Source organism: Diuraphis noxia, unplaced genomic scaffold (genome assembly GCF_037042655.1).
Source record: "Diuraphis noxia isolate RWA-SAM2 unplaced genomic scaffold, SU_Dnox_SAM2 contig0004, whole genome shotgun sequence".
In the NCBI taxonomy this organism is placed as follows: Eukaryota; Metazoa; Arthropoda; class Insecta; order Hemiptera; family Aphididae; genus Diuraphis; species Diuraphis noxia.
In genome coordinates this window covers 64,726,407-64,738,894 of record NW_028301714.1, presented here as the reverse complement: position 1 = coordinate 64,738,894, position 12,488 = coordinate 64,726,407, and the positions used below count along the sequence as shown (strand labels likewise).

Sequence of the window (12,488 nt, the reverse complement as noted above, 5' to 3'; positions counted from 1 at the left end):
TGCATCGGATGCTATATAATTTTAAGTCCTAATTTAAAATATGTAGGACTATTTAAAAATATCAAAATATTTTATTTTGTTTTCATAAATCATTGAAAATACATAAAAACGTAAATAGGTACCAAGTATTACAACAAACATTCAAACAAAATTGTACAATATAAGATTAAAAACAAATCAGATCAAATATATTTTAGGATAAGGGATGCTGTAGCATCCTAGCCAGCGCCTGAAGATATTTAAAGATTTGGTTTAATAAATCCATATCATAACAGTCTCCTGTAGTAATTGACATATAACAATACAGTTAATAACAATTAATTGTACGTCTGTAGCTTAAACTTTTTTCAACATTTAATTTTGACTAAAAGTCATGATGATTATTGGAACCACCAATATTAAAAATTTTATTTACCACCTATAATACTTTAATATTATTCAATATATTATATTATTAATGAGATAGTAATTTGACAAGAAAATAAATTAATCTTAATATTTATAATAGAAAATTAAAAAAAAATTAATATTACAATTTACAACATAAAATTCTTAACTGGTCTAAAAATGGTCTATTTTAGTATTAATCAATTTCAATTGATTATTTAGTCTATATATTGGCAGATTTATAAGGTTTTGGTGGATTTTAGATAACTGATTGATTTAGATACTAATGTTATTAATTTTTGCTTCCATAATACTATAATGTAAAAATATTAAATTAAATATGAATGAAAGTAGGGTACTATTGTACCCGCTTTAATGACCAATAAAACAAATATTGCATGCACTATTAGTAGGAAATCAATAGGTAATATAATAATAAATACTCGATAACCTTGACAGAAACGGTAACAAATATACATTATAATTGGTATAACTTACTCAAAACACTATAAAGCATCAAATGAACAAATTAATATGTATATTTTTTTTATTCCAAAAATATATCTTCTATCAGTAATTTATATAATAATATGTAAATATTTATATTACTATTAGTTTCACAATTATTAATGTATAATGGTTTTTTTTTTATACCTGCATAATATTGTGCATATTATATACAGTGAAAACTCTCTATAACGAATCTGAAGGGACCATGTGATTTATTTCGTTATTGAGAGTTTTTGTAATAGAGAGTAATTAATAGGTTTTAAATCAAACCAACCATTATAAGTTAACCTAATGTTATTTACGTAATATAGAGTTTTTCGTTATAACGAGTTTCGTTATAAAGAGTTTTCACTGTATTTTAATAATTATTATACTTTTTAAGTTGTGACAATTTGATCAAAGATTGATCTCTCCATAATCTACGTTTTGGGAGGTCTTCCAATGGAGTTTGGGTATTTAATTGATCTCCAATTTCTTTTACTAATGGTCCTTCAAACTTAGGTGATGGCTTGAAATGTTGGCATACACCATACATAGAGTTAGAATAACGCTCTGTATAGTTCACAAAACCTGAAATTAATTTTTGAGAATATAACAAAAACATAATGAAATTAATTTTACAAAAAAAATTAAACTAATTTTAAGTTATAGTATAACTATAGAATATTATTAGGATGAAGATGACATATTAATAATATAATATACTGATTAGTGATAGTGTAAGTAGTGAGTTCCTAGATGAAATAATTTAATATATGAACTATGATTAAAAGATTTGTCATTAATATGCAATATAGATTACTCAATTACAAAATTAAATAAACATTACATACCTTCAGCATTTAAATGAGCAGTTTCTAATGGACCAAGAAATGCATAACGCATGCCGAGACCTTCAGACATGACTGTGTCAACATCTTTCACATTAAGTACTCCATCATTTACAAGATGCCAACATTCATTCAATATAGCATACCTATTAGATTATTAAGTTTTAATTTCAATTACATTTTCGTACATATTTTATTTTAAGTTCTTAACTGAATGCGGTTCAAAGCGAATCCAGGTACTTCTTTAGCGAGAGTTACAGGGGACTGTTTGATTTCTTCCATAATTGCCCTTGTTTTCTTAATAACCCAATCTTCAGTCCATTCCGAAGGTACAATTTCTACGAGTGGCACAAAATATGGTGGGTTAACCTTTAAAAATACACAATAGGTTACCTTTATTTAAAATTAAAATAATACTAATTTTACATACCGGATGTGAAACAATTAATTGATTACGATGTTCCATTTTTTCAGAAAGAACTGATGGTAAGAATGTAGAAGTTGAACTGGAAATAATAGTTTGAGAGCCAACAATTTTATCAATTTGGTCATACAACTGTTGCTTCAAAGATAATACTTCTGGTATACATTCTTGAATAAGAATTGTTCCTTCTACAACTTCTTCCAATTTAACGACACCTGTTTAATACAAATTACTGTATCAGATTCTAAAATGTTTCATGGAGGTCATTTTATTTATATTTAAATGTTTGTTTATAATTAATATAATAAACATTGTTTAAAATGCTTACTTAGTTTAATTTCACTAGCAAACTTCCAAATGAAAATAGACATTTACATATTATTATTTACATTAGTTTGTTTTGTGTCTATAATTTATATGTAAATTTGTACATTAAACATTGGTACAAATTTTAACATAAATATTATTAAACATATAATCAATTAAATAACCAATTAAATCAATACAATTTGTCAAGTACCTTTAATAAGTTCAATTTGCTGTTCAGCAGTAATATTGCCCCTTAGAATTCCATTTTTTTCCATTGTTTTTAATTCTGATTTAATTTTCTCACAAGCTGTATTCACTAACTCTAAGTTAATGTCATAGATGGTTACATTGTAACGAGCACTTGCAAATAACATAGCCCAACTTTGGCCTATTAGACCACTGCAAATTAAAAATATCTTTATATAATTAATGCATATTTTCTTATATTATTGCATCCTTAATATTTATTTATAAATTAAAAATTATAGTAGAAACAGTAAAAATAATACAATTTGAACATTTTGATAATGGTATAGAAAAGATTTGAGAAAATCAATAGTTTTCGATTTATAAGAAAATATTAAATAATATAATATTCTTTGTTTTTACCTTCCAATGATTCCAATTTTTCCTTTTTCGGCCATATTAATATATAAAGGTACCTGATATTGGTTAGGTTATTGGAGATTAATGACTGAACACTGAAATAAAACTCAAGACTAAAAAAAAATGTTTTTACTTCGAAAAGATGACCTATTTAATTCTTTGCGGTGATGCAGTGATCTGATGAATATCGGTGTGATTACTCTGATTATAAAAATTATAATTAACAAGAATTCTTATTAATGGTATATTATTATCTTTATGTTTCAGTTAATTACACAATAATATATTTCATTATAATAATGTTTTATATTACGATTTACGAACCAATGATCGTATTCATCACAAGCTGATTAGAAAGCCGTTAGAAGTTGAGAGTTGTAAGCTATTATCTAAGCATTTCAAGATTAAATAATCAAATCAATTATTTCATCATTATTTTCAAACATAAAGTGAAGGTGGTTAACAAATAACAATATTTGCGACACCTACTACTTTTTTTATACGTCATATGACATTCACGTTTGTTGATCTTTCTATTATTTACGTGAATTGTTAGCCACTGACATAAAATATATTATATTATACTGATACAAATGATACAATAAGTAATAATACATGAATAATAATATAATTGTGGACTGTAGTCATAGATAATCATATAACAAAAAAAATATTGTAGTAATTAGTAGTATATATTTTTTTTTTATAGTACTCTACTACATTGGCGAATAGCCGTGGCCTGCGATTAACGGTTTCACAGACTCGGCATAGTCGGTCTGTATTCTGTACAGTGTACACTACGGACAACAGAGTACACGTCTTCTATAGTTCTATACCATGATTAACTAACTGAACAGTTCTATACGTCATTAAAAATAAAATTCAAATTGTGATGCCGTGGCCCGTGACCACGTCTTACCTCTTCGAGTATTCCATGATAACAACTGATTTTAGAAATAAAAAATATTCGAGTTTGATAACAAAATGATAACATATTATCATTTTTATTTAATACTTTTTACAATCAAGCCTATTTACTCACACAGTTTTTTAGTTGTCTATTTAGTATTTACCATCTATATACTATCTAGTAAGTTATAAACTTATTAACTTAATAAAATAACGGCAATCTTATACCAATTTCCTATTTTATTATTTAAAGTTGTACAACAAATATAATTTATATACATAGACACATAGTAAATTACTGTTAAATTGCTATTATAAAAGTCCATTGATATTTGATAGTTTAATTTTATTTTTTAATATTATTATTATTTGTTATTAGTTTTATAAAATGGCTAATTTCAATAATCCCGAAGAGATTATTCACCATTATAAAATTATACTAAATAAAACAAAAAAGTAAGTAATACTTCACAGTTTTATTTTACCATTTTCGTGTTTTTTAAATTACTCATTTTTATTTTTTAGAAAATTATTTAGAAAGCTAAATACTCTGGAGCCTAGTGATCAATTCGGTAAGATTACTTACATTTATTATTTAAATACCTATTAAGGAACATTTTTAACATATTTTGTTTTATATTTTAGGTAAACTAGCTAATTTTTGTCAAAAAAATGATAAACATGATTATGCTGCATTGTGTTGGCAAGCTGTGGCTAAATGTGAAGAGTCGATGGGTCACAACTGTGAACAAGGTCTCGCTCATCAAAAAGCAGCCCGCCAGTTTTTTTCAGAATTTAAGAAGACTGAATCATCTGGTTTGATATCTCCTTATAATGAACATTTACATGTTAGATATTTATTTGAGCTATAAGTTCTTAATTAATTGATAGTAAAATTATTTTTAATATTTTTAATCCTTTAGGCTGGACTAAGTGAAATGCGACATGCCGAGGATAGTTGGCAAGGGAATCCCTTTGAAAATATTTTGAAAACTTCGATTCGTCTAGAAACAGCTGAAACTCTTGTATGTTTAGGTAAATTAGACGATGCGGCTTTTATCGGAAGTAGTATGATTGATGTGCCTCATGAAAGCCATACACTTAAATTGGCTATCCTTGAACAAATAACTTCCATTCAAATTCTTTCTGGTATTTTTATTTGTTCTTTATTTAGAGAATATTTTATTATTTTAAATTGGGTGAATTGTGTTGTAATTAATGCAAATGTTACTTTTTATAGAAGATTATGAAGGTGCTTTGTTAACATTCACAGAAATAGCAAATACTATTTCTTTCATAGACAATGAAACCATCGGCATTTATAATGATATTTTATTCAGGTATATATTTAATTTAATTTAAACTTAATATTTTAAGAAATTTTTTAAAATAAATTTTAGATGTGAAATATCACGGGTATTTTTACTACTTATACTAAAACCCACTCGCCAAAAAATGCCTAGTGATTTAGCTTCAGTATTAGAGAAATACATGTGGATTAATGGAAATTTTGATTCTCCAGGTAAGTTGTATACTAATATCTTTATTAATTATCATACATTTAACATAATGTTTCACATTCTTATTATTTTAGTTTCTTATATATCAGATATAATGTTCCGTCTTCTCCGTTCTTTGGTTAAGGCATACCAACTTGGTGAAACTACCTGCTTAGGTACAATTGAATCTGATTTTACTCCTCACTTAACATCCGAACAAAGACATTTGTTAGCAGTGTTAATCAATACACTGACATAGCTTAACTTTTTTGTATACTATATAATTATATTTGATATTTATTGTTTTTAAAGATAAATTTTAATTTGTTATAATTTAAATTAGATACTTAATTTTAAGTGTTTTATACTAGATTTTATATGCTAAAATTGTTATTTTTCTTTAAAAATGTTATTGATTGGAAATTAAAAATTAAACCAAATATGTATCATACGAAAAACTAAGTTTATTTAATTATACCAAAATAATTTGATATTATTAGATTTTAATTTTTTTGAGTAAAGAGAATATTATGTAGATGTCTAAGAAGCAAGAGTTAAGCTAAAATGTTGTTAAATGAAAGATATGTATAATCTACGCTATAGATCAGCGGTTCTCAACCTTTTTGAGTTTGCGACCCCCTATAATGAGTATAATGCCACCAAGATGTCTAACGACCCTTTTGTAATGTAAGCATTAAAAAATTGAATTAAACTGTTATTATTGTATTTATTTGTGTACATATTTTACAAAAAAAGGTATATTGTGTACATTTTAATATTTTTTTTAATTTAAAGATTCTTTTGCTGTTGATTTGAAATAATTTTGTCAATCCTTGGCTCAACAGATTTGTATAGACTTATTGTCATTGTTGACGATATATCCAGCCAATTTCTCGATTTAGTTTTAATTGTAGTCATAGTAGAAAATCCTGCTCCGCATAAGAGTATGTTGAAAAAGAAATTAACTTTTTTAAAGCTTTCTCTGTTAATACAGGATACTCATATTGAATTTTGATCCAACATTTACTTATGTTTTTATTACTATTTCAAATCTGTTCCAACCCTTTGTCTGAATATAACTCAATTAATTTTTCTTCATTTAATGATGATAATTTATTTATTTCTGATTTAATAAATGGATTAATAACCCATAAACTGTTTGGACGAATATCTTTAGTTAGATCAAAATATTTAAGAAATTTTTCTTTTAGTTTTAATAAATGAATCGCAATAATATTTTGCATTTCATTTATTATTTTTTTTTCCACCATTCAAAAAAAGGATGGGAACATATCAAACGTAAGCTTTTGTACTCTTTTTCTCATAGTTCGATTTTGTTAAGAAATGCTTCTAGTTTATAGTTTGATGTAAAAATATTAGTATATGGCCCTTGTAAACTCAATTTAGGTCGTTGAGAATAGAAAATATATCTGAAAGATTTGCTAATCATAAATTATTTTGAGGGTTGTTTAAAACAATTTGACGAAGATGTTTGCTTACTCATATTATTAAGTGGATAACACTAGGCGTTTCGAACGTCGCGGTTTTACACATTAGAAGCGTGTCGACGCGTTCATCAGCGTTTTACGCTCAAAATTAAATATGAACGTTTCGGCGCGTCTCATTTTCGTGTGTGAAAAAGCCCATATAAAAGTATATGTTTAAATTTGGGCGATTAATTGCGACGTTCGAAACGCGTGGAGATGCGCGTTAGAATCGCCTAGTGTGTTATCCAGTATCCACTTTAGGTATTGAATTAAACGTACAATATGTACAAATAGTGTACCAACTGGTGTACGACATACAGCCACAGAATATATGAAATACATTTCATATACCTATTCTGCGATACAACTAACGAAACCCTGAAAAAATATTCTGAACATCGCGTTATATTATCTGTAATTAGCCTTAAATTGTATTATAAATAAATAGTACGTTTTTAATGTTTTTATCGACTATCGGACTGTCCAAAAAATATATATATATATATTATAACATTTACTATTAATTATAAGATTCTAAGTGAAACAATTTTTTTACCACATGAATTGGTGACCTAAAATAATTGTTGGCGACCCCCCCAATTGAGAATTGCTGCTATAAATTACCACGTTTTAACTCAAATACATACAGTTGAATCTCTATAATTTGAATTTAAAGGGAAATAAAAATAAATTTAGATATTTTTTCAGTTCTACCTTCTACGCCTACAACATAACTTAAAAACATTTTAAGGGCCAAGAAAAGTTCAAGTTATGTGGAGTATACCAATATCGGGCAATATATTATAATATAGTTAGTTCATATTATACATCATCAAACTCATTCAGTAGATCAAATCTTGTGTATTTAGCTTCAATATTGGAGAGAATTGATTATCAAACTTTATCTAAAGCAGCACCTTTAGCCGATAGACTTTTGTTCATAATGATTAATAATTTAGACGAGCAGGATAATGCGTCTCAAATTATTAGGGGTAACGAAAATTACTAAACTTCAAATGATTATAAATAACAACTTACTTTTATATTATAATACATACAAATATATAGTTTATGTAACTAGAAATATAAGTTTGCATTTTAAAATTAAATGTGAGGTTCACTAACAAAATTTGTCTAAATTTAAAATATTTAATATTAGAGTGAAAAATTAAAGACAGTATTAATAATGCTACATGTATTTAAAATATTTCATGATCAATCTTATACTACAAATTGATGAATAAACTAATATGGTGATATTGTATATAAGCGTGATAATTTACAATAAATACTTGATACCCGTATGGCCGTAGGTATGTGTTGTCTCCGTCTTATACTCTTATAAGTGCGTAACATAGCAAATTGTACGCTCAGCAGAACACATGTAGCTCTGGTTAACTTAACATTTAGAGTGAATTGACCTCTAATAAAATTTAAAGATAATATTATTATCTAGACAACGTCGTGGCATAGGCGTAACTAGGGGGGACTTGGGGGGGGGCTAAGCCCCCCAAAACATATTTTTGCCCCCCCCTGTAAAAATACCTAGTCCCACCAACGGAAGCTACGTTTTTAAACTTAATTATCTTTTTAAATTTTAAATATCTTTTTTTTTATTAATATCTTGGAAAAATATTTATTTTTTTGGTTATCAAATTGTTGTGTAATGGCCCTGTGACGTAATACGTATCATTTCGTGTATTTTTAACTATATAAATACTACTTAGAAGTTGTCAATAAACTGAACACAAAAATTGACGTAAAAGACGTACGATTATTCGTAAAAAAATGTTATAATAATAATATGTTACTATTTTAATGTTAACCTAACTCAATACCACATTTTTATAATCTGTTTTATACATGCCATACACGATACACACTACAAAAATTATAATAATAAAATAATGTTATGATTTAAGGAATAAGTATAAGGGGGGGGGTGGGGGCAGAGCCCCCCATTTGTTAAATATATTAAATATGTTAGGGCTTCAGCCCCCCCCTAACTTTAAGGTCTAGTTACGCCTATGCCTCGTGAGCGTTTTATCGTACAGTAAAACATTTCCGCAATGGAATTGCTTGGGATCAAACATTTTTTCTGTTATAAATTGTTCGTCATAGAAAGATAGTAATTGCATTTATTATTTGCATCAGGTCTATTGACATTTTCCATAATAAGGAGGATTCCGTTTAATAGAGTGTTCGTTATAGAGAGGTTTACTGTATTATAATTTTGAAGCGAGTTATGAGTATTTTAAAATTGTAAATAGTTTTTACTTCTTAAAATACTTATAACTCGCTTTAAAATTAAAATATGATAAAAAGCTTATGAGGTTGTCTAGATAATTATCTTACCTTGAAATTTTATTAGAGGTCTTTTCACTCTAAATTTATAACTAACAGAGTTACACGTGTTTTACTGAAAATAAAATTTGCTATGATACGCTGTTACGCACTTGTAAGATGATGGAGACAACACATGCGGGTATAACGTCCTCTTAAGTAGGTAGCTAATATTTATTTTGGATTGAGCCCCTGATCATTATCTAAAGAACTAAAAACGCAATTATATACTACACTGATCCGTCCAGTAATTCTGTGGAGCAGGACCATGGCCAATAAGAAAATCAGATAAAAATAAATTTTTAAAATTTGAAAGAAAAATATTGAGTTAAATCTTTGGATCAATTAAGGATAATATCAGTGAAGAATAGAGAAGAAGAAATAATGTAGAGCTCGAGCTGTAAAGCACAACCATAACTGATGCAATAAAAAAAGCGAAGGATTTTAAAAATTAAGGTACGTTTTAAATTACTGATCAGCATGGGCGGATAGGCGGATTTTTGGCCTACCGGAAAATTTTAAAAACGGGCCCCATATGAAAAAGAATTTAATAATATATAATATTAAAGGGCCACAAAACCAATACGAAGGGGGGGGGGGCACCGGGAAATGCCCGATTTCCCGGTAAGCCTATCCGCCCATGCTGATCAGAATCTGAATCCGTTTCAGACGATGACGTGTCTCCCGTAATGGTCATCAACAAATCCGTTTTTTCCGCCGACAAGACCTCGTCTATAATATCATCAACTTCGTAAAAATTGATCTCCTCCTTTTTGGTGTGGCTTATAAAATTTTTCCACATCTCTGCGTCACCTCAATTGATGCCCTCTATTAATACATTTTTGACGTCTGGAAGCTTGTACCTATGTAGTATTATTCATCCGGACGTGGTTCTTCACCGATGACCAAGCGAGCTCAATGGGGTTAAGCTCGCAGTGGTATGGCGGGAATCGTAACACTATGATTATTTGCTTTAACAAGCTCGTCAATAACATATACTTAGTATGTAGTGGCTTCACTTGTTTCACCATGTGCAATAGTTGAGGGATAACCATAGATCGGTCTATGACTTCTCCCTTATCCTCTAACCACTTTATAATATCCGCCTTTCTTGTATTTGATGTTGGGGCTTTGTCGATTTTAACTGTATGGTAGGAAGCGTTGTCCATGACAATAACGGAGGCGAGGTAGGATGCCCTCCATCCACTCACGAAATGTGTCCCCATTTATTTCATCATGGTAGTCATTTGTGTTTTTTTTTGATTCGAAACACAGCAAACCCCCGGGTAGAAAACCGTCTTCTGAGCCGATGTGGAGTACAATGAGCCATTTTCCTTTGCCCGATGGATTAACAGCACCTGTCGATAGACCTTTTAGAAATGCATCACGGCGAGATTTGATTGTTTCGTCGACCCACGTTTTCGAAGTACAGTCGTCAGCATTCACCCATGTCTCGTCAAAAATAAATATGTCGACCCTCTTCCCGGTATTTTTTGATGTTGTCCAAATACATTCTTCGCCACACGACAATTTCATTTTTTTTCGGTCATAGCACTGTTCCTACTTCTTTTACTACACCGGAAATCTAAGTCTTTCAGAAGGTGAAATAAATTTGTTCTTGATATCGGTGGCAAACTGTCGTCGGCGGATACGGCTTGGTAGATTTTATCAACCGTAGGAATTTCACGGCGAAACCATATGCTGTGAACGTGCCTATACGTACCGCGTTTTTTGCAAAATCATCAAAAAGATCACGAAATGATTTCTTTTTTCTTGTTTGTTTTGGAACAGGCACAGTGTTTGTCTCCTTATACGTCTTAATAATGTTGTGTATTGAACGGTCGCTAATACACAATACTTCAGATATTTGGTCTCGAATTCTTCTCATGGACATGGTAGGTTCGTCTTGTATAATACATTTGTACATATTTATAACATGGATTCTTAAATCCTCACTTATAATCTGAAATATAAATATTTAAAAACATAAGTCTTAATAAAATTGCTGTCTTGGAGGACGTATTTGCAGTCTTAGCTAGTACCTATTCCGAATAAAGTGTTCCAAATACAGTATTCAGAAATACTTTTTTAATTATTTAGAATACTTTTCTCGACAGTATTCGGAGTAACTACGATAATAATTGTTTTATTATTTTCCTACACTATCATACACATTTTAAAATTAAAAATTAAAAATTTCTTAATATAATATATATTATATTTAGAATTATTAAATTATATATATTGGCAAATTTAAAGTTTAATATTTAATACAAAAATTTAAAAATATTAAAAAAGTATTTGTAATATTTCTGATGTATTTAAAATACTTTATCCGGAATACTTTTTTTATGAAATATTTGAATATATGTTCTGAATACCATTTTTCATAAGTGTTTGAGTATTTATTCAAAATAATTTATAAAAGTATTTTACCAAAGTCTGCGTATTTAAAATTGAGAATGATAACAGATTTATAAATTATATTATATAGTACTCACTTTTCCACTTTTTCCCTTTTTAATTGGTGATGGGCCATATTCAGGATTATCCTCACTAACACTGTCTGCCATGTTGGATAAATAAATAATTCACAATATACCAAAAAAAAAAACAGAACAAATATCGAAGGGTGCGCGGTGTTTTGGTATGTTGCGGAATGAACGTGTAAACCACTTGTGGCATAGACGCATGTGATATTATAGCTCACTACGTATACATCTGCGAAATGTCTGCGGCGGCGGCGCTGCTGACATCAACGCCACTTGGTGGCAACAAACATGCGCGAACGAGACGAGTTTTCGTCAAGCTAGTGGGAATTCTTATTCTGAATAGTTTTTTTTTTTTTTTTGATACAAGAGATGATTAACTCATATAATATATTAAAAATTTTTTTAACTGCTAATTTAGGTATTGTTGTATTGCAGTAACGTCATTCATTTGTAAAGAGGCGGTTTGAGTACCTATACTGTTTTTGGTACACTGCACCGCCAATGTTAGGGGTGTGGGTGGTCTTGGTTGAGCATGTGCTGACCGCAATGTTTAATTTTAGTGTTCAATAAATGAAAAAAGTAATAAAGTACCTAATCAATGACATATGATAAATAATAATCGTGGCTGAAACTGTCGAAAGCGTCGAGTTAAGAATATAAGACCTTATAATTATAAACTATAAACTTATTAA

General features: G+C 28.8%; 3 protein-coding genes across 5 annotated transcripts; 1 reads left to right on the top strand and 2 right to left on the bottom strand.

Annotated features, from left to right (window-relative positions):
* Positions 1-839: 839 nt before the first annotated feature.
* On the bottom strand, positions 840-3,594 carry Had1 (beta Hydroxy acid dehydrogenase 1). Its single transcript, XM_015510320.2, has 6 exons — positions 3,070-3,594; positions 2,672-2,859; positions 2,158-2,366; positions 1,939-2,096; positions 1,731-1,873; positions 840-1,467 (listed from the first exon to the last, which is right to left on the bottom strand). Exons 1-6 carry the CDS (start codon positions 3,102-3,104, stop codon positions 1,256-1,258), a joined length of 945 nt encoding a protein of 314 aa, XP_015365806.1. The 5' UTR covers positions 3,105-3,594; the 3' UTR covers positions 840-1,255.
* A 234-nt stretch (positions 3,595-3,828) lies between these two features.
* On the top strand, positions 3,829-6,200 carry LOC107163091 (40-kDa huntingtin-associated protein-like). Of its 3 annotated transcripts, none has more exons than XM_015510350.2 (8): positions 3,829-4,156; positions 4,355-4,431; positions 4,501-4,547; positions 4,621-4,823; positions 4,899-5,124; positions 5,216-5,315; positions 5,376-5,497; positions 5,585-6,200. In XM_015510350.2, exons 2-8 carry the CDS (start codon positions 4,364-4,366, stop codon positions 5,731-5,733), a joined length of 915 nt encoding a protein of 304 aa, XP_015365836.1. In that variant the 5' UTR covers positions 3,829-4,156; positions 4,355-4,363; the 3' UTR covers positions 5,734-6,200. The 3 variants fall into 3 exon arrangements, with proteins under 3 accessions (XP_015365836.1, XP_015365819.1, XP_015365827.1); XM_015510333.2 differs by having other exon boundaries at positions 3,849-4,156; positions 5,570-6,200; XM_015510341.2 differs by lacking the exon at positions 3,829-4,156 and having other exon boundaries at positions 4,225-4,431; positions 5,570-6,200.
* Positions 6,201-7,831: 1,631 nt separating this feature from the next.
* Positions 7,832-12,139, bottom strand: LOC107163292 (uncharacterized). The gene is made up of 2 exons (XM_015510639.2): positions 11,806-12,139; positions 7,832-11,267 (listed from the first exon to the last, which is right to left on the bottom strand). Exons 1-2 carry the CDS (start codon positions 11,875-11,877, stop codon positions 10,899-10,901), a joined length of 441 nt encoding a protein of 146 aa, XP_015366125.1. The 5' UTR covers positions 11,878-12,139; the 3' UTR covers positions 7,832-10,898.
* Positions 12,140-12,488: the final 349 nt, after the last annotated feature.